A 26,963-nucleotide genomic window follows, 5' to 3' on the forward strand; every position below is an offset into this window, starting at 1 on the left:
TAAGATTTGGGTGCCGGTAAAACTTAAAAAAAGAGTTCCGCCACGATAAAGGGACTTATAAAGTGTGATAGCCCTTTATCGCCCCTCGCACAAGTAAGGTCTCTTTTCAACCTAAAGGGCGTGTTTTTTAAAGATATTTGCAACCCTTCAACTTGGAAATTAAGTGTAGTGGCGCCATCTGTTGTCGAGTATTTAAACTTCATTCAGAACAACGATTATTTGGGTTGCATTTCGTAAGGCGCTGCGAGCAATTGCAGCATGTGTAATAATGGCGCGAAATTTAAAATTTCAGTTTCAATAAAGCCTTCAATTACATTTGTTACTATGATAAAGTTATTAAATTTTATGTATTTATACAGCAGTGTAGCTAACTTTATTTTGGAGTTAAAGCGACATAACTTTAGTTATTCAAATTAGTTCTGAAAACATTTTAAAATTTAAGTTTTTAAATTTCGCGCCTTTACTACGTATGCTACAGCTGCAGAACCTAATGTTACGGCGGACGATAATGTCGAGAACATTCTAGAAGGTGTGAGAAAGAAAGTATTCTCAAACTTTCTCGAATATCCTAGAGTCTAGCTCTCTGAATATATAAGAGCCGGGTGTCGCCCACCAGAGTTAGTTCGATTTGAACAGCGAAACAAGCGATTTCGAAACGAAAAGGTAAGAAGTTATTTTAAAAAAAATTGGGAGTGGAAATTTTTGTTAAATACCCGTGCAAAGCCGGGACGGGAAGCTAGTGACACTATAAAACAGTGAAAATTAGAATATCATTTATACATTAGTAAAACCCTATGGATGTCTAGGTATTTATATTTATGACAACTTGTTCACAATAACTGTGTCTTATATCATAGTTGTTATGTTTTTAATTTAATGATAAATGTTTGTGTAGTTCATACAAATGTTTGTTCAGGTCTGGAGATATGTATTTATTTATTTTTTTGTTATAAACGGATCCTTGATGAGATTTCCATCCTATTTGTTGCAAAAGAAACTACTTGAATAAAATGTTTTGCTCTACTTATTATGGCTTAATATGCCTATATTTATTATTCTATCGATGGTAAACATTTATTTAGTACAACTCTGTACATATAATAAAATGGTCAGAAACTCAAAACTGTACATTGTATATTTTTTTTAAAAGAATACTTGGGGTGTGATCTGCAATCGATACCGAAGCCAAAAATATAATTTTAAGAATTTTTGTTTGTTTGTCTGTTTGTCTGTATGTATATCCGGGATAAACTCAAAAAGTTATGCATGGATTTACTTCAAATTTAGCTCGAATATTATTAAGAAGTCGGGTCAACATATAGGCTACAAATTATCACGCTATCAAAACGAGCAGTGAAACTTTATTTCTTCAACGCATTCTGTAACAACGTGTAATCTAACGACGCATATTTGAATGTTGTTATTATGTTAATAACCATGCTATAAGCTAGCTTCATACTATAAATAAAGACATTCTGTAGTATATTTAGTATCAGCATTGCACCCGTGCGAAGCCGGGGCGGGTCGCTAGTATAAAATATAGTTACTAACAAAACTATAATATCTCAAGTTAATAAATGCAACTCGTGTTAATAATGAGACTTGTGTAAACCAAGTGTTTTCAATGTAAACTATCAAAACCAGTACAATTGAAACATATGTTTTATTATCCTTACTCAGTTTGGTAAACCTGAGTGGATATTTTTTATCTATTCATATGGTAAAAATAAATTAATTTGAATCTAGTAATCTAACTTATTTTATAGTTTGTATTTTAGAATGTAATTTTGTTGTGCTAGGTACCTAACATTTTACACAGCAGCACGACGTTACTTATGAGTCATAGAAATTTGTGTAATAGGTATTTTTTTATTGTTACGTCGGCAAGCCGAGATGACGTAATAACTCTTGTATTCAAAGTCGATGGACCAGCTCGGAGCGCCCGCGCCGTTCACTTGCCGGCGGCACTGTCAATAAACTTTAGCCACACGAGTTGAACTTGGTTTTTGACGTCGCTTTATGTTTCGTCCACGCGCTCACGATCCCACCTAACTGGATCATCATATTTACGTCGTTCGTTTTTCGTATTTGGAAGCTAGTTTATGCTTTGTTAAAGTAAACGATCAAAATAAGAGATCAAGATGATATATTAACACTACCCGAATCGAGCTCGTGAAGTTGTCGGTGAAAGTGGCAAATACGAGCACTCAGGCAGCGGCGCGAAACGAACGCGAGTGGTCGTGCTAGCGGGGCCCGACGTGGCGGAAGACAAAAATACTTTGCGCGCTACAAAAACAAAATTATGTTTTTCTATTAATTGACTGTTAATAATGACTGAAATGTGAATCAAATATATTAACAAATTAATTTTATTGTTGTTATATTGCGTTTTAGTTCCGATGTGATTTTAAATACGTAATTTCTCAAATGTGCTTATCATCTCGTATTTTCAAAATAAATATCGATTAAAATCGCTTGTTCGTTCCTAGTTGAAGTATGTTAGAGTCTCGCGGCAGATGAGGCAGACGGATCGTATGGAATGGCGAGCCATGCGCAGACGGGCGTGGAGCCAGCTAGTTTGGAGTACATGGAGGATCCGTACTTTTTGCCGCCGAACGACGACTCCACTCCGAGTTTCGACGTGGCTGTAGACGAGTTAGACGAGTTGGAAAAGATAGTCAGCTGGCCGCAAGATGACACTGAGGCCGACTGGCGCACGCTGCCCGACCTTGCAGAGTCCTCTCTCTGTATTGAAACCGAGTTCTATGTGGACAACCGCCGCCGCAGGTTACGGATATTTAAAAAAAAAATGCGAGAGGTTCGAGTTACATTTCAGGACTTGTCCAAACCATATCTTGCCAAAGTGTCTAGCCACACAAATTATAAAAAGTTCCTTGGTATCACTCCGGGAGGTTTGTAATCGATAATTTATTATTTGTAGTCATGAAATAATGATGACTTTACTATTATTACATCAGTCACATTGACAGAATTGTACAAATATCTGCAATAAATAAAAAAAAGCGAACGTACATTAGAATAAAAATTAACCGGACCAGTGTGCTATTTTGTTTATAGAATTTAAAAACAATGATTAAATACTAGTAAATCATTTATAAAATTTTGCCGTACATAATAATAATAATCTTATTTATGTAATAAAATTTGAAGTTGATTGTATATATTTTCACTAACATAATTTTGTAAATAGTAGCTATTTTATTGATAATTTTGTCAAATAGACATTTGACATATTCGTTATATTATAACAAGACTTTCGGGAGAGACTATAATGTACGTTCCATTATTTAATACAAATTAAATAGGTATAATAACAATAAGTTACGAGCCCCGATGCAAAATAGTTCGTCTAGTATGGAAAGTAGTGCAAAGCGTAAAATATAGAAAGTAAATATTGGTAAAATAATTAAGAACGTTTAATAAAAAGTAAACCACAATTTGAGGAACATTTTAAAGTTTATTTTAACATAACTGATATTCTTTCATGATTTTACATAAGATAAAAAAAAAAAGAATATTCTAAAAAACACAACACAAAAGTATTCGTCTACCCTTGTCACTCACGCAAAATAGTTCGTCTACCACTTAGTTGAGTCGTCTTTGCTTTCAAAAACGGCTTTAATCCGAAGAGGCATGGTTGCAACCAACGCTGCACACTCCTCAGGCGTAATTGACTCCCAGACAGCCAAGAGTTTAGCCTTTAAGTCGCTCTTCGATCTTGATGGATTTTTACGTAAAACTTTTTTCATTTTTCACCATAGGGTTTCGATGGGCGACAAGTCCGGGCTGTTAGATAGCCATTCGATTGTAAGGATGCTTTTCGCCAGTAGCCACGTCTTTGTTGTCCTTGCAGTATCGCAGGAAGCACCATCCTGTTAAAAAATGAAGGAATCTTGATGCTCGAGTGACGGAATAGAGGGCAGTAAATTCTCTTCCAAAAGTTTTTGATACCTTGCAGAATTGATAGAACCATTCACAAACTGCATACCACCAACACCTTGTGCAGACATGCAGCCCCATATCATAAGAGACGCCGGAAACTTCACTTTGCGTTTGAGACAATCAGTATGAAATGCCTCATTTTTGTTCCGAATCACTTTTTTCCTACCATCGCCTACTGTCACTTCAAATTTGGACTCGTCACTCCAAGTGATACTACGCCACTGATCGGAAGTCCAATTTAAATGATCACAAGCAAACTTCAACCTCTTTTTCTTTTGTACAGCAGTCAACAGTGGTTTCTCCTTAGTGGGTGTAAAATCCGTAACCCATTCTTTTTAGGACTCTTTTGCAAGTATTAACTGAGACGTCTTTATGAATCATGTCCTGCCATTGCTCCGTGAGTTCTCCAGCTCGAGCACGACGATTATTTTTGATAATTGTCTTCAGGATTCTGTTTTCTGCTGCACTTGTGATGTCTGGTCGACCAGTTTTCTTGAAACCAGAAGTCGTTCTTTTTTTTTAATAGTGCTGAATGATAGACTGGGCTGTAGTCCTGGGAAGTAGATATTTGGTAACTTGATTTGCCAGCATGACGCCGCGTTGGCGCAACGGTTACAGCCATGGATTGTACCTGTTGCGCAGGCGGTTGCGGGTTCGATCCCCGCACATGACAAACATTTGTATTGGCCATACAGGTGTTTGCCGTGGTCTGGGTGCTTGTGCAGTCCTTGTGGGTCTCCCCACCGTGCCTCGGAGAGCACGTTAAGCCGTCGGTCCCGGTTGTTATCATGTACACCTGATAGCGATCGTTACTCGTAGTAGGGAATATATCCGCCAACCCGCATTGGAGCAGCGTGGTGGATTAAGCTCTGATTCTTCTCCTACATGGGGAAAGAGGCCTATGCCTAGTAGTGGGATATTACGGGCTGAAGCGTTTGATTTGCCAGCATCGACCCCACTAACTATTCGCTTTCGAAGCTCTTCACACACGGGTTTGCCTCGACCCATTGTTATTTGAAAACTAATGAAAAAAACTGAAATTTTTAGAATTTATACTGTCTCACTTGACAAATGACACAGAATTACTTTTACAAATTTTAAAACTTGTACAATTATGCAATATAATTGTACAAAAAAGGAGTTATCACCGATAGACGAACTCTTTTGCATCGATTAACAATTAGACGAACTATTTTGCTTATAACTTCTTCGAATTTAAAACAGGATATGTATAAATTTAAAAAACTAAAATAGTTTATCGGTTCATAATTAAAAAATGGCATATGTAACGCGACATGCGATAGTAGAACAGCTTAATATTTTACATAGATAAACAAAAATCATACCGTAATTATTTTCATAGTAGTTATTCAATTTAAAAATACCTGTAACCGTTCAATAGGCCGCCTAACGCGAAATTGATATCCAGGTACATTTTTTTATATCTGCAACATAAGCACAGTACTATCTGACCTAAAGATTAAGAGAGAGATTGTTTCTCGAAATAATTATTGTCTCATTGAAATACGCTATGTGTTGAAGAATTTAAGCTGATTACTACGATTTCATCTTATTAAAAGAGCATTTGAGTATTCAATGGTTCAATGTCGTGCTGTTTATTTGGAAATAACTCTACTAGAATAAATAGATTAATGTCACTGTAATGTTTTTCGACAAATAATACTACAATAGATATATAAATATTTTATTTTCATCTGTATCAAATTATTGTGATTCAGATTTTCAAAAGAAGGAATAAATTGTACTATTTATAAATAATCGTTAAATTTGTACGCTTCGCAGCGATTCCTTTTTTAGACGGTACACCTAACAGTTCTAGCTAAGAGTTATTTTTTTTTTTAAATTTGTCAAACGGAATTTTTCTTTAGCACCAGAATCGTGTTTGATAAAGAATTAACTATCAATAAATGAAAGAAATTTGAAACAAATAATGAAATAAATTGTTAATTTAATTATGATTCTTATATTATCAAAATAAAATAGTAAAATTTAAGTTGAATCTCCAGGAATACAACATAATATAGTAATAAACATGCGCACTGACAGAAACTAGATCTAACCAATATTTTGTCGGCTCTTTGATTTTTGAAGCCCTTGTATTCGTTTTTTAAGAATCTCATAGGTACAGTCGTAATTCAGTTAGAATTTTGTTAGTATTTTCCACGTGGTGTATAGTGAAAGTGATCACTGAATCAGATTCCATTGACTATTTAATGAGTTTTAATTTACTATGTCGTCATCATCGTTTTATTTAGTCGATGTTGGACTATTGCTCGACTAAACTAGCTCCCCGCAATTTATTGTTTACTGTCTTCTGTCCTATGGGGTATTTACCGACTAGTTTAATTTCGTGTAGTGATGAGATATACTATTTATTATATTACACTTATTCGAGTTCAGAAAAAAAAATGCTATAATAATTGTATTTATGTAGTATATTTTTAATGTTTATTGAAGTAAAACTTACGTACGCTTGACTTGGGAAGTAAACTGGCGAATGCGCGACGAGAGCGTTACGAAATGTGTGATCGGGTGAGGCGAACGGAGCAAGAGAGGTGGTAGTACGCATTTTCTTTGTCTCTTTTTTGTTTATCTAAATCACACTCGTTTTTTTTTTTTTTAATTTGAATACATTTTACATACCTAATGTGTATTTAATTTTTTTTTTCACGAGCTTGGAATTTTTAAAAGGTCAGATTAGTTGACATCGGTGGTTATATGTTTGATTTTATATGAATTATTGTTTTTGTGCAAGATATTTTGGCGTTTATTCAGGTTTCAGATGCGATGAGTTTTGTACTAATCAATACCATCTTACGATGTAGGTAACGTAATTACGAGTTAGGTGAAGTAATTATTATTAAAATATTTATAAAAATGCCATAATTATTGAATATGTGAGTACGTATATTTTCTATTTTATTTATTCACATAGAGTTTATTTTTTAAAACAGATAACATTAACGATAAAATGTTTGAGTCCGGAAATTTTTATTGCTTAATAATTGTGTTTGCTCGCAAACGAAAAAAAACCGACTTCAATTATATCGACAAGTGGTACAACGTAGATCGACGAAAAAATAGTCAAGTAACTGCGCGTTATCAAAGATTACTCAAAAAGTAGTTATCAGATCTCAATAAAATTTATATGTGACCACATGACAAACATCAGCTTTCGATTAAATTAAAAATTATTAATATTGGTACACCCAGTAAAAAGTTATTGCGGATTTTCAAGAAGTTCCCTCGATTTCTCTGGGATCCCATCATCAGATCCTGGTTTCCTTATCATGGTACCAAACTAGGGATATTTAGCTTGTGAATTTTTAACTTGAACACGTTAAAATGTTGGCGATATCTTCATTATAGTGTTGCGATTCGTTGTCAGCTTCAAGATCTTTAGGTATAACGTCAATGTTTTTTTTTTTTTAATTCTTATAATAGTCTGATTTCTTCTATTTATTTTTTTACTTTTTGGCGCCCGTAAAGTTCTGGAATGTGCAAAAGTTTGATGGAGCATACCAGTCGGATGATTAGATATGACAATTATTAATGTAATTTTTTTAACAATTAGTAAGGTACAGAGTGACTTGTCTAAGTCTAGTAAAATAAAGTGTGATTTGTCCATTAATAATTCTTTTAATAAATTTTCTCTAAAATTTACCTGTCTCATAACATTATAACTTTGAATTGAGTTCACGCGCCGTCCACCTTTTTTAATCCTTAACGAACACTTATTTTGTTCAAGAAACTAAGCATATGCTTAGTCTTTTATTCTTTTTGATTATAACTTATATTACTTTATGTAACCATGTAATTAAGAAGGGAAAATTCCTGACAATACTACCGAGAAATTTCCGTATATTCCCTGAGGCCAGCCCGCCGCCGCATTATGGGAAAGCCCCATACAAAGCCGTTTCACGAGAAAGTCGTTGTTATGGAATAAAAATAATAAATTAATAAAGTCTAATAAATAAGCTTTCTTTATCCTATTTTTTTTTTTTTGTTATAATGTATATAAATAGGCTTCAAAGCTAACTCATGTTCAATAACGTAATTTTGACGCAACGCGTTACTACAATTCAACGACACTTTACTCGAAAGTTTTTGATATAAATATATAAGTACTAGCTGACCCGGCAAACTTCGTATGGCCTAACACAAACTTTATCGTATGGTATTAAACTTCAAATTGACTTTTAAGTATTATCACAAATCTTTTGTATGGGAGTATAGAAAAGTGTTGTTTTTAGACTTTTTCAGGAAATTTAATTTTTTTTTTTTTTTGAATTTTTCTCTCCGTAAGAACCATCCTCATACTTCAAAGAATATTTAAAAAAAAGAATTAGCGAAATTGGTCCAACCGTTCTCGAGTTTTGCACTTAGCAACACATTCAGCGACTCATTTTTATATTATAGATTATACATTTTTTAAATGCTTATAATCTCCTCTTAACGTTTCGTAATTAGTATTATATATATTAGTTTGATAAAATTAACCAATATAGTTTAATATGGTATGTTTTTGGGGTTAATTTTTTTTAACGATACGTTTACCCATTACCGCTGCTTGCTGCTGTCGAGATATTTGTCGTATTGAGATCTTTATACATTAGCTAACGCAAGGAGAAAGAAAATTGCGCATATTTGCACTTTTTTTGTCATGGTGTCAAAACATATCGCGAGGTAAAAATCATTATATTTTCAATTTCTTTTCATTTCTCATAAAATCATTTGTTATCTATTAAGGTCAAATTGATAAAACGTTCATTACAGTGATGAGTATTATTAAAAGCTTTTTCTGGTTTTGATACAGTTTTGACCACCTTACTTGATAAAATATAGTCACTTATCTATTAGGGTCGAATTAAAAACAGGTTGGTTATGGGAAGAGTGCAAATTATTATTTTCTTATCTTTTTTTCATTGACCTATAAAAGCAAGGCGAGCCCTGAAAAATTCACAGTTGTTGGTCAGACAGTCAGTTGCCCTAAAAAGCAGTTAAAACCTATTTTCAAGTATTCCCAAAAGTTAACTGATTTGAAAAATAGGTGAATTTGTTTGTAGCAAGCGATAGTTGTGTAATTTGTTGATAAATAGGAATAGTATAGAAGACTACTTACAAGAAAATTGGAGGATATAGCTACTGTGGTCTCTTACATTCAAAGAAACTTGGTATTTAAATGTAACGAACGCTGGAGAAATGAATCTCGGATAAAAGAACGTTTTGAAAGTAAGAACGTCAATAGGTTAGATGGTCAATTTTGTGTTCCACTAGAGTGTCGAGTCAAGGTTAATGACCCTAATACGTCTGGAAGTAGTGGTGGTAGACCTTCGAAACCATACGAAGCATCTTCAGAAAAAACAAAGAAAGAAAAAACATGGAATTAATACAAGAGTACGGATTGGACTGTGTGCTCAATGCATATACTCAGGAGTTACGGTCTATGGTTGAGACGGAGGAGGCCACAGTCGTTAATATTATACGAACTGCATCAAAAAATTATAAGAAAAAAATTCTTAAATACATTACTGGGAACTCTGAAGACGTTACACCTTTTTCAAAGGAGGAAGCACTACGGACCTTCATTGACTTAGATCTTAACAAAGAACAGTATAGGAAACTTCGACTTTGTTTGGCGGACAAAAATTGCTCAGTGTTTCCTTCTTATCCAACTTTAGTCGAAGCGAAGAAGATGTGTTACCCACCAGATTCGAGCATAACCATTACTAACACAAGTGCAAAAGTCAATCTGCAGGACTTGTTGGATCATACTGTGGCACGTATATTACTAATTGATTCAGTTTACAAAAACGTTTAAGAAAGTTGAAACTATTCTGTAAATGCGGTTGTGACGGGTCATCAGGACAGAATGAATACAAGCAAGTTTTTCCCGAAGAAAGCGATTTAATATCAGATCCAAACCTTTATTTTATTGCTTCACTTGTACCCATTAGACTCATAGATGAGACAACTTATACTGTTGTTCGGAAGAATGAAACTTGCTCACCTGTAAGATATTGCAGACCTATATTGTTAGAATTTTCCAAAGAAACTCCTGAAAAAACCGCGTCTGTTGTGGCTGATATCAACAATCAAAAACAAAATCTGTCTCCCTCCCTGATAAATAAGAATGGTGAGGTAATCGACATTACTCGTGACCTATTTTTAAACATGATTGATGGTAAAGTGGCTCAAGTTTTAACTGAGACTCGTTCGAGCGCTTCTTGTACAGTTTGTGGTGCTACTCCTCGACAAATGAATAACTTAGAGGCAGTTAGGACACGGGATGAGAACGAAAGTTCATTACAATACGGACTGTCAACACTACATGCTTGGATTAGGAGTATGGAGATGATCTTACACATTTCTTATAACTTGTCTTTTGAAAAGTGGTCAGCTACTTGTCTTTTGAAAAGTACTTACATCTGAAAATAAAATAAAACAAAGACGAAAAGAAAAAACTGGTACAAAAGCGGTTTAGGGAGGAAATGGGACTGCATGTCGATAAACCTCGACAAGGCACTGGAAATAGTAATGACGGAAACACAGCTCGGAGATTTTTTCAGAATTACTCTTGCTCTGCAGACATTACAGGTGTAGACGTACAATTTGTAAAACGAATGTACATAATACTACAAACTATGTCATCTGGAATGGCTATTAATTCAAAAAAGTTCGGTGAATACGCATATAGTACACTGGACTGGACGTAAATATTTATAATTGGTATTATATGCCTTCGTCCGTGCATAAAATCCTTATTCACGGAGAAACAATCATTGAGTACTATGCTATTTTACCTATCGGACAATTGTCCGAAGACGCGCGAGAATACCGAAATTAGGATTACAAAAAGTTTAGACTTCATCATTCTAGAAAGTGTTCAAGGGTGGCTACCAATGAAGACGTGTTCCATACCCTATTGTACACTTCTGATCCATACATATCAAGTTTGGGAAACACCTCAGAAACAATATCGAAAGAACTTTTAGATAAAGCCAAGGCCCTTCTTGCTATCAACGAAAATCTGTAGGAGCTTCCTGAATTTTGTACATATTTTTTCTCTCGTTTGTTACTATTATTCCATTTTATGTAAATTACAAAAAAAAGACAAATTTTGTTTTATTTTTCAATATGAATGAATGAATATGATATGAATGCATGTATTTTTTTAAAGTTTTATTTCTTAAATTAATTAATAAACAGAATTTTCAAAATCAAAATTATTTGCATTAAACTTTGTGGCTAAGATCTAGATTAGGTAAAACCGAATTTCGGTACCGTGGGGGGATGGGGGGGGGGAGAGGGTGGGGAACGCTACCCCTGGTACCACTGTCACACCTCGGAACCCCATGGTTATGGAGATATCCATGGTTAAAGTTTTGAGGTTAGAAGAAGAATTTCGAAAGTTAGAGGAACGCTTGGCTCCGGCGCTACGGGAAGTGCAGCCCTTCCGCCCTTGCGTGCGAAAGCACGCTCACTCATGCTCCGTACAAAAAAAAAAAACCGAATTATGGGGTTTTTGGTTGTGGAGGGTGGAGGGTGTAGGGGAATCTATACAAGGTAACACTGTCATACCTCAAAACCCCATGGTTATGGAGATATCCATGGTTAAAGTTTTGAGGTTAGAAGAAGAATTTAAAGCTATTATAATACCTTTGAGCTCGTACTGTTTGCATTGTGTGACAAATCGACACTTTTAAACAAAATAACGCGTCAGACATAATATTCTAATAAAATTAGTAACATTGCGTGCTAGAATATAGGTTTAGAAATTCGAAAAATACCCAAAACCGAATCGGAGCACCCCACTGTCCACGTGGTCTTGGTCTGTCCTACCCCTAGAGTGTTTTTTTTGTGCCGCGGAGGCGCGGAGGGAGGGCAGCCCTCGCCCGCCGTGCGAAAGCGCGCGAACGAATGCGTAGAGGAGCGGCCTTCGGCGACCAGCCTCCGCTGCGGAACGGAGCATGAGTGAGCGTGCTTTCGCACGCAAGGGCGGAAGGGCTGCACTTCCCGTAGCGCCGGAGCCAAACGTTCCTCTAACTTTCAAAATTCTTCTTCTAACCTCAAAACTTTAACCATGGATATCTCCATAACCATGGGGTTCCGAGGTGTGACAGTGGTACCAGGGGTAGCGTTCCCCACCCTCTCCCCCCCCATCCCCCCACGGTCCCGAAATTCGGTTTTACCTAATCTAAAGCTTTACCAACTTTGTACATACAACTGTATGTGTGCAAAATTACAGCTCATTTAGTTTTGAAACAACTGAGATACGGAGTTTTGAGACGAAACATACGCGATTTTCCCATAGTGCGCCGTTTCAATTAATGGTATATTTTTTGACATAGCGGAAGAAGCGATGGCGGGGTCCGGAGCGGGCGACGCCAATATGCCCGACGAGCTCGCGGGTCTGACGCCCGAACAGGCGGAGCAGCTCCGCGCAGAGTGGAGCCGCGAACTGGCGCGCGTCGAGGACGAGATTGCCACGCTACGCACGGTTCTGCAGAGCAAAGTAATATTTATTCCATTCGTATTGCAGGAGGTTATTTGCAAAAGTTGCAGTGTTTTTTATACCAACTACAATATTTTAAAGCAGATTCGTTTGTAACATGCAATTTTTCAAAACATAGATAAGCTTAAAGTTATAGTGTACTGACTGGAAACATCTGCAAATTATTGTTCCAAAATTTTATTATTTAGAGACGACTACTTTTGAAAATTTCCTCCTCATTTAAGTCCTTGCACTAGTTCTAGCTAGTGCTTAGCTACTTTAAATTCGATTATATATAACTTTTTACAAGATGTCGTCACCCGTTCTAAAACTTTTATAGTTTACTTGTAAAAAAAGTTAAAGTTTGAAATTATATAGAAAACCTTGTAGCTAGGTTAATGCCGATTTTCAATTGCTGAAACTGGACACCCTTCTGCTCAATGCCTTAGAATCAAATGTAATTTTAATAAGTTTGTTGAAAACTTTGTAGATTTGATAAATACAAAAGAAATATCCAGTCCTAAAGACTTAATACAGCGTGTAAACGTGCGTGCGGTTTTACCACTAAGTGTATTAATCTCTTCAGTCGAACCTATAGCTTCCGTAGCAGAAAGCTAGCAAACAAAATGTACCTAAATCCATAAATCGTTAAAATATTTTACACTTACATAGTATTGATGATATCAGTTATTATTTATTACAATATTAAATCAATGCTAGAGCAATTCGGAGGCAAATAAAATAAAATGTTTGACAAAATTTAGAATATAACCCTGAACAAAAAAGTTCTAAAAAGTGACATAACATTAAGAAGATAAAACTTAATCGATTGAAAATAAAACGATTCAATATCAATTTCAAAAACTTTATTCAAATAAGCACCAAGAGCACTTTCGAATCGTCATTTTACAAATTAAAACTTTAAAAATAAATTATTATTTTTGTTAAAGTAAATCTACCGAATCGGTGATTTGGAAGAATTCTGCAGAGAAGAATCAGCAAGAAACTCCGCAGTTACTCTTTTGAAAAATAATATATAAACTGTGCTTTAGTACAAAATTAGTAACACGTTTCATATAATACAGCGTCACTAAGTCCACACATCTTTATCGACCATGTAATCCTGCACCGAATAGGTAATAAGCTTTATCTATTATTTTTTTTAAATAAAAAAAATAAAAAATAAATTGATATTTATCTGTCTACAATTAATCATAAAAATATACAGACACTTATTTGTTCTTATTATTAGGCACAAATCGTGAGCTAGACATATGATAATCAGTAAAGTAACACCACACCGGCTGATCATAGCTGCAATAACAAATATGTGAAGCAGTAAATATATCGTTTTTCTAGCTTAAATTCAATGTTAATTAAGATCCCATCCATCCGACTGTTGATTAAAGTTTACAATACTTTTAACCTTTGATCTTTACTATCTTAAACGGTGTCTGAGAGTTTTATCCCTTGTTTATGTATGCGTATTTGGATATGTTATTGATTCTTATTCCAACTATGATAGACTAACAACTATCTCCCTTACAAAACACAAGGTGATTTTTTTTCAGACAGTAAGCTAGTATTACTTGTCGATCCTTATTGAGATTATTTTATACATTAGATACCACGACAAACACTGGCCTGTCTTGCAATTTGTCAAAAGCGTGAAGTTGAAATAATTGTAACGTTTTTTTGAAACTTACTAACCTTCTCCGTAATTAGCTTAATTCTTCATTACACAAAAATCTTCTACCAAGTTTTGGAAAATTTCAACAAAAAATTCGGCTAGAATTGATTCTGGCGTTTTTAAGTTTTGCGCTAATCAACACATTTAGAAATTAATTTTTATTTATATAGATTATAATATTTCATATGTTTCATATTTATATAATGTTAGAAGTCAAAACATGTATTGCACAATATGTTGAAACTGTTAAAGCTTCACACAAAAGACAATTGCCCTCATTAGCAACACGCCTCGGGATTCGTACCTCCACTACTAATGTTAATTCAGTGTTTTAAAATAATTAACAAAAAATGGTTACAACTGAAAAACAACAAGTTAAGTTAATGAAAACGGTGTACCTAATTGAAAAAATATTTCGTCCAAATGATATAATTATGTCAAAAAGTACAAAAAAGTACACTTAAGAACCGTATATATACAAAAAAATAAAAAATATTTAATTACTTAAATAGTTTAAAAAAAAAAACTTCAAATGTAAATATAATTAATTAAAACAAATTAAAATGTTATTCTTGCGTCATATAAAATCAAAAATAAAAAAGTTCTGAGACTGTTTAATTAACAAAATGAGTATTGTTCATATTGTAAACTTAAACATACATAATTATATAATTTAATCACGCTTTTGTTCGTCAGCCTTTCAATTACGTGTGAATAAAGTCTTGTATTCTATAAATATAATGTAGTAGACGTTATTATTGTATTTATGTCCAAGTACTTTGCTTATAAATTATACGCATTGCGGTAACAAGATTATTAAAACAAATTTGCAACATCGTACAAAGAAAGGATGTTAGGAAGGATGAAAACGTTAATAAATAAATAAATTAATATAACATACACACACGATCGTCAGTTCCTACGGCTGCGGCGGGCTAATATAAGTTTTTTTTTTTTCTTTTTTTTTGTAAAAATACACAGAAATAATAGATTTATAAATGAATTAATATAAATATTACATCCAGACTCATGTTGGAATCGAAAATTAATCCCCGGAACAGAAAGCAGGGCCACTACAAAGTGCGCCAACGAGCTAGTCATACGTTTTCAAACAAATTAAATACTTTATTTGCTAATTAATAGATAGTGAGAAAACAAAACAGTAGACAGAAATCTTCCAATAGATAAATAGTCTTACAAAATAAATAACAAAACTTATAGTTTCATGTACAATTTATATATTACTCAGTCATCGTGAAATCTGAAATAACCCTTCTATGAAAAATACTTCAGTATTCAATGACTACGTTAATTATCGACAGATTTATATTCATCTTTTAAGCACATAATAACTGAGTGCTCAAATCAGATTTATATGCACCTCTAGATTCGTCAAAGTTCCGACTTGAAACGTAAACTTGGCATCACAGTCTGGAAGGAGATAACCGAAGACGTCAACCAGGGTTTGAAAAACGTTAAAGAGAGCCAAGTGTAAGTACATGCTATTTATTAACAACATAAATTTCACCAACGCACCACCTACATTTAAATAAATAGTTTTTCTAGAGGGTTAGAACATTAAACTTTCTAGTAATTAGGGGCAATGCTTGCTGTGTTCATTTCGCTTGTGCTTTGACTCTACGTGTTGTAGAAACGGTGGCGTGTTTTAGTTTCTTTCATTTGATTTTAAATTTGTTGCATAACAGTTATCAAACGATAGAAACTCGCGTGGCTGCGCTTAAACAGGCTGTGACTGAAGCACCAATGTAAGTACGTTAATGATTTTGTTTTCTGCGACACTTGTGTACATATAAACTAAGTTATCGCGTTATTTTGTTAATTTCTACCTCCTGTAATTATAGCTATTTTGATATTGATTAAGTAGTTCTAATGCTTGCTATTAGTTGTTCTAACCCGAAAGAAATGGCATCTAATTATTTTACTATTAAATACTTTTTTACTATACAAGTCTAGTGTTAAAGTTTTGTTACTATAGTATTAAAAGTATTAACCTTTTAAAACATGCACACGATACCCGTGTAACACGATTAATATCGATTGCATAAATTTGTTCTATTTTTTGTGTATATGATCAAGTAGATAAAACATAAATTGAATATCATGAAACGGAGCCTCAGCTGTTATAAATAAATATAGCGTATTGAGTAATTTAAGATTAGACACGTTGGTATATACTTAGTCAGAGTAATTTCGTTTTATTCGATAATGCTGCACAAATACAATATCTCTTATTGATTTCAAAACTAATTAATCCTTTTGTGTACCGTTAATTTTATTTTCAATATTTAAAGGTTTACCTTTAATTAATTGAAATTGCCATATCTACATCCCACTATGTAATAAAGTTATATTGAAAACCATGTAATCGTATATCACATATGTACTTAATACAGATACCAAAAAACTGAATCTGTGATAAAAACAACTGCCGAAAAGACGACGTCGATCCTCGGAGGCATCACGGCCGGCGTGTCGCACAAACTCGGCCAAATGCGCAACTCGGAGTCCTTCCGCTCCATCGAGGAGCGTGTCGGCAGCGCCTACGAGAACGTCAAGGTGAGCATAGCACAACCATACCACCACACGACCAGGTGACCAAACGACCACATGACCTAACTGCCACATTACCACGCGATTACTAACCAACACGACCACAGAACCAAACAACCACCTTACCACACGAACACAACTACATAATCACATGACCAAACGACCACATGACAACGTGATCACACGAACACATACCTACACGATAAACGACCATATAGTTGAACGTTCATCTCTCTGTTTATTTTATCATCGTTTGACTAACGAGGGCAGACGCCTTTTTGCTGAACAGACAGTGGATATACAGATTCGTAGGTATATGTAAAAATAAAGGTAAAAAAATATTCAAATACATTGAGAAAAAAATATTACTAATACGTGAGATTTTAAACCATGATGAAATTCGAAAATTTTTATTATAAGAATGTTTGAAAGTTTAAGGAGCGTTTATCTCCATAATGGCTGGCTCTTCGATGCAATTGCGTGAAAGTTAAAACACCAAAGCCCCCTGTCAATATTAGAGTATAACTACACACAGCGACATGCACATGATATTATTAATTAGAGACCTAGTGAGGGTAGTTTTGAAAAAGCGAGATTCGTTCTTATTTACGTTTCAAAGTTATGTTAAAAGGTATTTATGAAGAATATTAATTCTGTTAATACCTAGGCAATAAACCACCAAATTATTTTACACTTTACGCAAGCGAGAGACTATAGTCTGTAACTGCCTCTGTTGTAGCTTTCTAATGACGCCGTTCAATTAGATTTTAAAATATGAATTGTTCCTTGACTAATGTTTAAGTAGTTTTGCATGCACATAACTTTTTATTACATTATGCGTTAACAGAATAATTTTGCAAATTTATTTATCTTATTAAAACAAGACCACTAAAGATAATTACAACGCAAAATCAGAAATGTGCTTCATAAACCATTGCCATCATACAATATGTCTGTGAGTTAGATTTTTTATTCTATCTATGATACTAAACTGAAGACTTAAATTAGAGATTAAGTAATATCTATATACCTAATTGTTTTATAAACATTATATTATTCTATCTCTCTACGTGTACATATACGAGTATAGCACAACTCTGTTTCAAACTCATAATAAATTTAACACGTCTTATAACCACTCCCCTAATTCTCTTCAGTTTTCGACCGGTCGGCTTTTTTAAAGAAGATTTCCAGATTTCACTTGTCTTAAGAGGGCAATCTAGCCGTATTTCAAACATCATACAAAAACCTATTTTGCCATACTTAAGTTGATAAAAGATATTGAGCGCCTTGTGCCATAAAATTTGCCACTGACCACCGTTTATTTTGTTTTTCACTGTAGTAATCTAGAGGCTAGGAGTAGCTTTAGCGGGGATGGTCTAAACGCGTATGCTTTGCTCTGCTATTTTTGTTTATTCTTTTTTAGCCCTTTCTGGACTCACTTTTTAAGACAGAATTTGAAAAAGGTAGCACTTTTTCGCTGCCGGATAGCCCTATTTAAAAAACCAACGTGGCACTGAAAGAACCTAATTGCCTCGAGAAAAAATTGGATTCTGATTCCAAAGACGAAACATTAATTCTCACTGCTGCTACTGTTTGTTGCCATATACTCATCAAAAAACAAGAAACTTAGAAGGGCTTGTAGAGTTACGGCGTGTAGAGTTAGAAGCTTGGCTCTACATGAGATCTGATAACTTTTTGAAAGTGCGAGCCATATGATCTCGTCTTGACAACATTTTACATGAAAATGTTTTTGGTGGGATTAGGATTACGCTTAAGAGGAAAGGGTACCGGCTCTTTCTCCATACAAACGTAGTCGACTGTTTTCTCCCTGGATAATGACACTAGATCAAATATTTTTGTGTCATAGAACTCTTTGCTGCCATGACCATGCCCCTATGTTTTGATTTTTTTCATATTCTTATTATCATAGGAATTAGGAGACTTCAAAAACTCGAAATCTTGCATAATTTTTTGTACATTTTCAGACACTCATTAAAAAAAATATATGCATATTTTCAAAAAAATGAGAACATAGGGGCATAGCCGAAGTCTTCTTTTATTTTCTAAAAAAAAAATTAAAAAAAAATTGTCATGTTTTGAGGAGAAAACAGTCGACTACGAAACACTGTTTTGGTCAAAAATTATCTACCTAAAACGGTCTGAGCTGCAGTTGTCCCTTTCTTGCTTTTTGGGGGATAGGTCTGGGGGAGGGAAGGGTCAAAGCAATACGTATATACGCCAGCGAAGTGATGCCTCATAGTCGACAATTATATCGATACACTAGTGATGTTATTTTTAGTCGATATTTTCTAAAATTCGTATTAACAAAATTAAATAATTTCTCTTTTCATAACTACAATAAAACCGTATTTGTATATGCGGTTTTTATTGAAACACTGTGTAAACCTGGGCTAACGAAGGGTTTCGCTAACAAATAACAATGATAATTATGGTAAATAACTGTGTTGTTTGTTTTTGGTATCAAATTAGAGGGCTCAATACAAGGATTTCAAAAAAGTATATTATGATTATTATTACCGTAATACTAATAAAAAATAGAATAAGAAAGTTTAAAAAATTAGGACTCTGCTCTTTCCCATGCCTATGCCAAGCAAGCTGCGAGCCGCGCTTCTTCCTCGCCTGCTAGGCGAAAAACAACTTCGGGGTTTACTCTTTCCAATATATTTTTTTATCAATTTCGGAATACTCTGTAAAAAGTTCATTCATTAATTACAGCCTATACAGTCCACTGTTGGACATAGGTTCAAGTTCACGCCAAAAACAACGTGAACCCATGTGTTTTGCCCATAGTCACCACGCTGGGCAGGCGGGTTGGTGACCGCAGGACTGGCTTTGTCGCACCGAAGACGCTGCTGCCCGTCTTCAGCCTGTGTATTTCAAAGCCAGCAGTTGGATGGTTATCCCGCCACCGGTCGGCTTTTTAAGTTCCAAGGTGGTAGTGGAACTGTGTTATCCCTTAGTCGCCTCTTACGACACCCACGGGAAGAGAGGGGGTGGCTGAATTCTTTAGTACCGTAGCCACACAGTACACTGTAAAAAGTTATGCATGGTCAAACATAAATAAATATAGGTACGTAGCGACTTTAGAACCTTCTCTGTTTTTTTCATCGGTAAAAAATTGCTTAGTTGTTTTCTTGACATTACTGAGGAGCAGATTATTAAATTAGGTCGAATCTACCTATGCGGTACCTATGCGATTCGTATTTGGACTTCGCAAATAGAATCATATTTCTGAATTGCGTAAAAAACTCAAGTGGCACCACTGGCGTAGCATTCCTTGGAACCCCGGGAACCTTGGGGCCCTGTATCAAAATTAGTGGGGGGGGGGCAGGCAAATGATGGGTAAAGATTACTCACAAAAAAATGCTTGCATTGAATTAAAATAAATATTTATTGATTATAAGTTATTACTTCCTCCTAGAATAGACAATAGTGAGTGTAGTCTGCTGTAGCTGTTCCTGTTCCATCGAAATCCTTAGTTAATTTTTTATCAGTTTTAGTTTTGAAAAACATCAAGTTAATACCTCCGGAAAACTGGATGCAAGGTTATTGAATTTTATCAGTAATAATTCCATGAGTTCTTTAATGGAATGAATGTTTTGAATTTCGGATTTTAAGCTAATTTAAAGAGCTTGTAGTTCCAAGCTGGAGAGTTATTAGCCTTGACCTGCAGCAATAGATGCGGGGGATCGTTCGCTTCAGCCTGTGAGGCCAATACTATTAGTGAATTCCTATGAATCTTCCGCATCTATAAGGGGGATTCACAGGCGCATAACCTGAAGAAGAGATTCAACGCTGCCTCCAGGTCTTACAGGTAGTAAATCGCTAGGGCAAAGTTCAAACACAGCAGAATTGGCGAGAGACTATTGGGCTTTCCAAATGGAACCCGTGCCTTTTGTTTCTTACTGCTTAAACTTAAAAGCTGTCGAAGGTAACGTTTTTTAGTCTACACTTCCATCATTGCGCGAACCTGAAGGCTCTCTGGCACATTATGCGAAAAAGTAAGCGAAAATTCTTTGCACTCTTTTTGCGTCGAATTCAACTCTTGACGATGAGGGAAAAGCACCATCGAGCATTCCACGGTGCGAGCACGCGATGCGTAATGTGCACTATGAGCAGTGTCGTTTGTCGTGTTCTGCATTCTTTCGATGCCAAGAAGTCTAGTGGTGCTAATAGTATCCACCAGTGGTTTGCAACCAATGTGTGAGCTTCGTGCGCATTCTTTCCGCGTACATTCAAAGTGTGGAATGACCTTACTAAAATTTGGGGGTTTTCAAGCGTCTAGTGTCTACATCTTTTCTCTAAAGGCCATGGGCGACGGTAGCCGTTATAAATCAGATGGCTTCGTCTGCTTGTGTGCCCCATTCTTATATAAAAAAAGATTAATTCATTGTTCATAATGATTAACTGAATCCCGAAATAAACGATACAGAATGTTATCCACAATTGGGCGCACGCTTGACTTGGATAAAAGGGGATTGCTTTTCAGACTTCAGTCATTTCTGAAGTGAAAACTCTATAGGTATGTATGCCATTTTTTTATTCTTTTTTCCAGGAAGCACAAGATTAAGTGACATTGTGGATAATATTTTACTAATTTTTGCTTACACATCTTACCTGTAATACCCTGTAAATAGGGGGCCCCGTATCATTGATACGGCTGATACGGCAGTAGTTACGCCCTGAGTGGCACCCAATTCCCTACTGCGGGAATACGTATATTCTCAACTTACTTTACTCTATTCTTTTTAACCCTGTTGTACCTGCTTATCTAAAACGACGATTTAAATTTCTTAGTGATTCCAATGAACGCAGTCTTCGTTCTGAGGAAAGCTTACTTCTTGAATTTCCCTCTCACTCCTCTTTCTTTTATACTAAATCTTTCACTGTTCAAGCTTGTCGACTTAGGAATTCTATAGACGTGTAAAATCGGTTTCTATTTTTAACCGACTTCCAAAAAAGGAGAAAGCTCTCAATTTAACTGTATTTTTTATGTATGTTACTTCAGAACTTTTGACTGAGTGGACCGATTTCAACAATTTTTTTTTTAATCGAAAGGTGGTGTGTGTCATTTGGTCTCACTTAAGTTTATTTGAGATCTAACAACAACTTTTCGAGTTATATAAATAATACGTTTTTACTTGACTATTTTCGTCGACCTACGTTGTATTATACCGCGTAACTTTTTACTGGGTGTAACGATTTTGATGATTTTTAATTTAATCGAAAGCTGATGTTTATCGTGTCATATTTAAATTTTACCGAGATCTGATAAGAACTTTTTGAGTAATCTTTAATAACGCGTATTTACTTAACTATATTTTCGTCTACCTTTGTTGTATTACATGTCGATGTAATTGAAGTCGGCTTTTTTCCTTTGCGTACAAGTCGAACTCGGTCCACCCAGTCAAAAGTTCTGAAGTAAAATATATACAAAAAAAAAAGAAAAATACAGTCGAATTAAGAACCTCCTCCTTTTTTGGAAGTCGGTTAAAAATCAATTTGATACATATCATTATTTTCTGTTGGTGTACAATAAAGTGTATTGTTATGTTATGTCATGTTAATCAACCACTCTTTAAAAAAATTGAATAGATTACGTAATTTGCCTAACTAAAAAAACAAATAAAACAATAATTGAAAAAGCCGCCTTCATGATTTTTGTGAGTGTACAGTACATAATGTGTGAAATTGTTGTGATTTATTTAGCTATCTTTGTGTAATTATTGAATTTTTATCTTGTTCAGGCCTTTTTAGTTGACTTTCTAATAGTTGTTCTTCACGCAGGCGGCTTTTCTTGTTTGTTTTTTTTCTTAAATTATAATATTATTTTTAACCATTGTTATATCGCCGCAATTATATGTTAATTAATACATATAACCTATACCTATGTACTAATAACTGCGACAAACATGAGACATTACAAATTATATAGGTACTGAGACAAACGTTTTATACTATGTATGTACTACATTACATAATATATATATTATTCTTACACTTATACTATATACTACATGTATACACTATAATTATGTATGTATCTCAATACCCATTCTTACACACACCTCAACCATGTAATTACATACCTAATTCATAAATAAAGTACCTAAGTATTTCGATAATTACCCACAAAAATATAGTAATGTATCAAGTCACAAAGAGTATCCAAGTCAAAATAATAAAACAATAATAAGTAGTTTACGAAATCCAATAATAGTAAAGCCGAATCACAGCAATACGATGCAGAACAAATTCAATAAAACAAGCCAAATTCAGAAAAATAGCACTATGCGCTATATGTACTCGTAGTCAATAAGAAACGAAAGATGCGAATACTCAAATATCGTCAACAATTAATAGCTGAATAGCCGGCGCACGCACACTAAGAACGCGACAGTCACACGTAGAAAAAACGGAGCGAAGATGGTGCGGGGCGCGGTAGCGGCATGCAGCGCGACAGAAACATTTTATTCAAATACCTATTTTTGAAAAGTCTCTTCGGTACCCTTTCCTCTTAAGATTAAATCTTAAGCATATGCATAATCTGGATTAAATGGACCAAAATAGTATGTTTTTTTTGTTTCAATCAGAAAAAAAATTGCGTGATATTTGCCGAGCCCCCCTCTCTCCAACGTAATATTGGATGAGATTTGACTCGACCGCCTCCCCCCCTTAAACATCTCACGTATTTTATGAACGCCTCCTTATATTTAATAATAATAATAATAAAAATAGCTTTATTTAAAAATAAACATTTTAAACAAATGCTAACAATTACAAAAATTCACTTATATATTTAAAAGCTTTATTCAGCGCTTATAAGGCCTTTTTGCTAATTTGTATTGGTGAATTAAACAGATTGCTATTTTTTGTTAGCAATTTAACTTTTTCCGAAATGTCATATGCATTTTTTAAGTGATACGTTTTGGACCTTCTTGTACTTTCTAACTGTCTTCAAACAATTCATAGGTAATTTATTTTGTCTAGCCTTACAAGATTTTTTAGCTACGTTTGTAGGTTTCTGTGTGGAATTTGGTCGTCGCTTTTGCAGAACGCCATCTTAAAAATCATCGTTGTCGCTAGTACTACAAGTTGTGGTCTACGATCAACTTATGTCCACTGATAAATAAATATCTGTTAACATACACACACGGTCGTCTGTTCCTAAGATAGGCACCTTAATACCAGTGTAACAGCCAACTGACACTCTTTCATTTTTCAGCCATACTCGTGGCGGGAATCGAACTTACAACCCTAGAGCAGAAAGCAGAGTAACTGCAAATTGTGCTAACGGGCTAGTAAAATATAAGTTTTTGTAATTATTAATACTTCTTGCACTGTTTGTATGATCACTTTCTCATAACCATGGGTTGATTGGAAGAGATCTCTTTCAGAGATAAGTCTACTTTTCTCATAAACTTTATAGTTATGTTATGTTTCTGTATGTATTTTTAAGTGCAACGAAGTATATGTATAATTTAAATGTTCCAGGGTAAAGTCGCTTCCCGGTCCAATTCAACGCAGAGCTTCGACGAGGCGCTCCGCGACGCGAGCCGCGCGCCCAGCGGCGCAACCTCGCCCACCATCCCCGAGCACAAGCCGCTGCCTTAGTGCGGCACCCACCACCACACACCACGCCGCGTATAACTATCAGAGCTTTATCTGCCGTGCTTAGGTAAAAGGCACCATCCTACACTGCTTTCGTAAAATTTTGATATTTTTTTTTATGATTACAATTCGCCAGTCACATAACATTTCTTATGTTTACATTGTATTTGTAGTTTTTATCTATTGTGAGACAGTTAAAAATATTTTTTTTTAATTATTATTATTACAATTGTAAAATATATAATTAAAAGTATATTTTTAATGATGACTTAATACAATACGTTATTAAATTTTACAAGAGAGGTTTTTAATGAGAGGTGTTCTCTAACAGCCATCCAAATTGTGTAACTATAGACTTTTGATTTTCAGATTATGATTATACAATTATATATATTATATACTATTGTGCGCACTATATTAATATTATAGTATCATATGTTTAATTGAAACAAAACAAACTTTAGACACAATTTTCTTTTTTCGATAAATTATACTTTACTACCTAAGCACAGCAGTAATTATCCTATACGCCACGAGATCGTGACGTATTTGATTACACTATAATCAGATTCGAAAAAACTTATTATTCATTCGACTTGCAAATATTTTATTTTTTAGAGTATCTTGATGGAGAAGTTTACAATATTATAATTAATTAAAGTTTATTGATATTGTAAAACGAAGAATATTAATCTGTGATTGTGTTACATTGAATGCACTGAGCGAGTTTACTGGATGGTCTATATTTTAATAATATAAGACAAATTTAAACATACTCGTACATCAGTGTATACCTTAATGACTACGACGACTTAAAATCTTTAATAGAAATGTTACGTAGCACTAAATGACAAAAAGAAAGCTGATTTCACTTATATGAGATATTCAAAGTAACATAAATGTCACATACAATTAAATGAAAAAATTGATTATCGTGTATCATTGTCCTATATCTATTGTGATTATATAAATGAATGTCATTATAGGATTAATAGAGAAAATTCAATGTGTTTCATAAATTGAGCCTAAATGTTTTAAAGATTTCGCGATGTAGAAATAAAACGACTCGTTTAAAAAAGGCATATTGAAATTTGAAACACAATTTATATGCGTATATTTACATTTTGCTTTATTGTCCAGCATACTTGAAAGGGTTATATAACATTTTGTGTAGGAGACAATATGTTATAAATAAAAAATATTGTGATAATTTTTGGATTGACAAAGTATACTAGTTTGTAAAAAACATTAAATTCAAATTATTAAATAAGTCATGCATTATAAACACACGCTGCTTTATTAAGCTTTTCGTATCCCCGTGTTATAAGCCGTTTCTTGTCTCTGATACATCACGCTTTCTTCTAACTCAATAATTAAATCACAAGAAGTGTCTTAAAACATGCAACATTTATAGAACTTCATAAACCCCGCAATAATGTTCATTTATGTTTTAGGTTATTGCGTTTTAGGGTCTTATATAGGTGTCTATTAGTACTTAATGTGTTTTATTTATTGTCAATCCATTAATATTTCGATGCTGGATAACAATAATTTACAATAAAACGTTTTGGTGTTTGATGCAAATAAAATTTATCGAAAAGTATTTATATATTATTTGATAAGATTTAAGTTGCCCCTTTTCTATTTTTTTAATGCGTCTGAATCATGAAACGCGGCGTGGAGAAATATGGAACGTAACATAAGATATTAAAAGACGAAAGCTTCTTATGCTTATCTTATATTTTATTATTTTCAATTTATGATACTTAACGTGGCATTCCATACCATACGTGTCGAAATTGTTGATACTGAAGAAAGGTGTTCTGTGAAGAAGAAGTTTGTAAGGGAAGATGGTTAAATCCTTTCGCTGTGAGCACTTTTATACAAATATATACTTGTTGAATTGACAAACTTGTAAGTTTATATAACTTCTAATAGACTTTGTATGATGTACTTGCCTGAGCCTGTTTGGTCAAGTTAAAAGAAGATATTTTTATAAGATGCTTCGCTTTCTTTTACTTAAAATAATTCCATTATTTACATAAAATATCTGGTAAATATAAATAAATTATGTATTTAATAAATCAATGTTTTTTTTTTCTACAGTTCTCGTTGACAGTTTAGGTTTGATAGTTATAAATCTAACTGTAGTTTGTGTTTAATATCCTATGAAGGAGAAATAAATAAAAAAGTATATGTCGAATGGTTATATTATTTCTTGGTAATTGTTCTATTATGATATGTTTGACTTTGTTCTAAAAATTAGCACACTAAATCTTGCTGCTATTATATATTTTTTTGTTTTAGCTATAAAGCTATTGGAAAGAAATAATATGTAATTTTCGATATTGTTTTTTAAAACTTATTCATGAAAACTTCGTTGTGTTTTGTCGGCGATGGGCAATCATATCGCTTCCTGAGTGTATAGGCTATTAAAAGGAAAGGATACCGGCTTTTTCTCCATACAAACGTAGTTGACTGTTTTCTCCCTGGATAATAACACTAGATAAAAAAATTTTGTAACATAAAACCTTTTGCTGCCATGACCATGCCCCTATGTCTTGATTTTTTTCATATTCTTATTATCAT

General features: G+C 34.1%; 1 protein-coding gene across 1 annotated transcript; it reads left to right on the forward strand.

The window, feature by feature from the left end:
- The first annotated feature begins 2,281 nt into the window (after positions 1 to 2,281).
- LOC123657168 (tumor protein D54) lies at positions 2,282 to 25,977 on the forward strand. Its single transcript, XM_045592747.1, has 6 exons — positions 2,282 to 2,912; positions 12,336 to 12,499; positions 15,556 to 15,659; positions 15,875 to 15,934; positions 16,583 to 16,745; positions 24,258 to 25,977. The coding sequence occupies exons 1-6, from the start codon at positions 2,540 to 2,542 to the stop codon at positions 24,375 to 24,377; spliced, it is 984 nt and encodes a 327-aa protein (XP_045448703.1). The 5' UTR covers positions 2,282 to 2,539; the 3' UTR covers positions 24,378 to 25,977.
- Positions 25,978 to 26,963: the final 986 nt, after the last annotated feature.

The sequence above is a fragment of the Melitaea cinxia genome, chromosome 1, assembly GCF_905220565.1.
Source record: "Melitaea cinxia chromosome 1, ilMelCinx1.1, whole genome shotgun sequence".
Taxonomy (NCBI): domain Eukaryota; kingdom Metazoa; phylum Arthropoda; class Insecta; order Lepidoptera; family Nymphalidae; genus Melitaea; species Melitaea cinxia.

What these genes read in the sequence shown, in the direction of transcription:
- LOC123657168 (XM_045592747.1), top strand. Translation starts at nt 2,540, where the DNA reads ATGGCGAGCCATGCGCAGACGGGCGTGGAGCCAGCTAGTTTGGAGTAC. An exon ending in AACGTTAAAGAGAGCCAAGT is followed by an intron (nt 15,660 to 15,874) that starts GTAAGTACATGC and finishes GTTGCATAACAG; the next exon opens with TTATCAAACGATAGAAACTC. An exon ending in GCGCCTACGAGAACGTCAAG is followed by an intron (nt 16,746 to 24,257) that starts GTGAGCATAGCA and finishes TAAATGTTCCAG; the next exon opens with GGTAAAGTCGCTTCCCGGTC.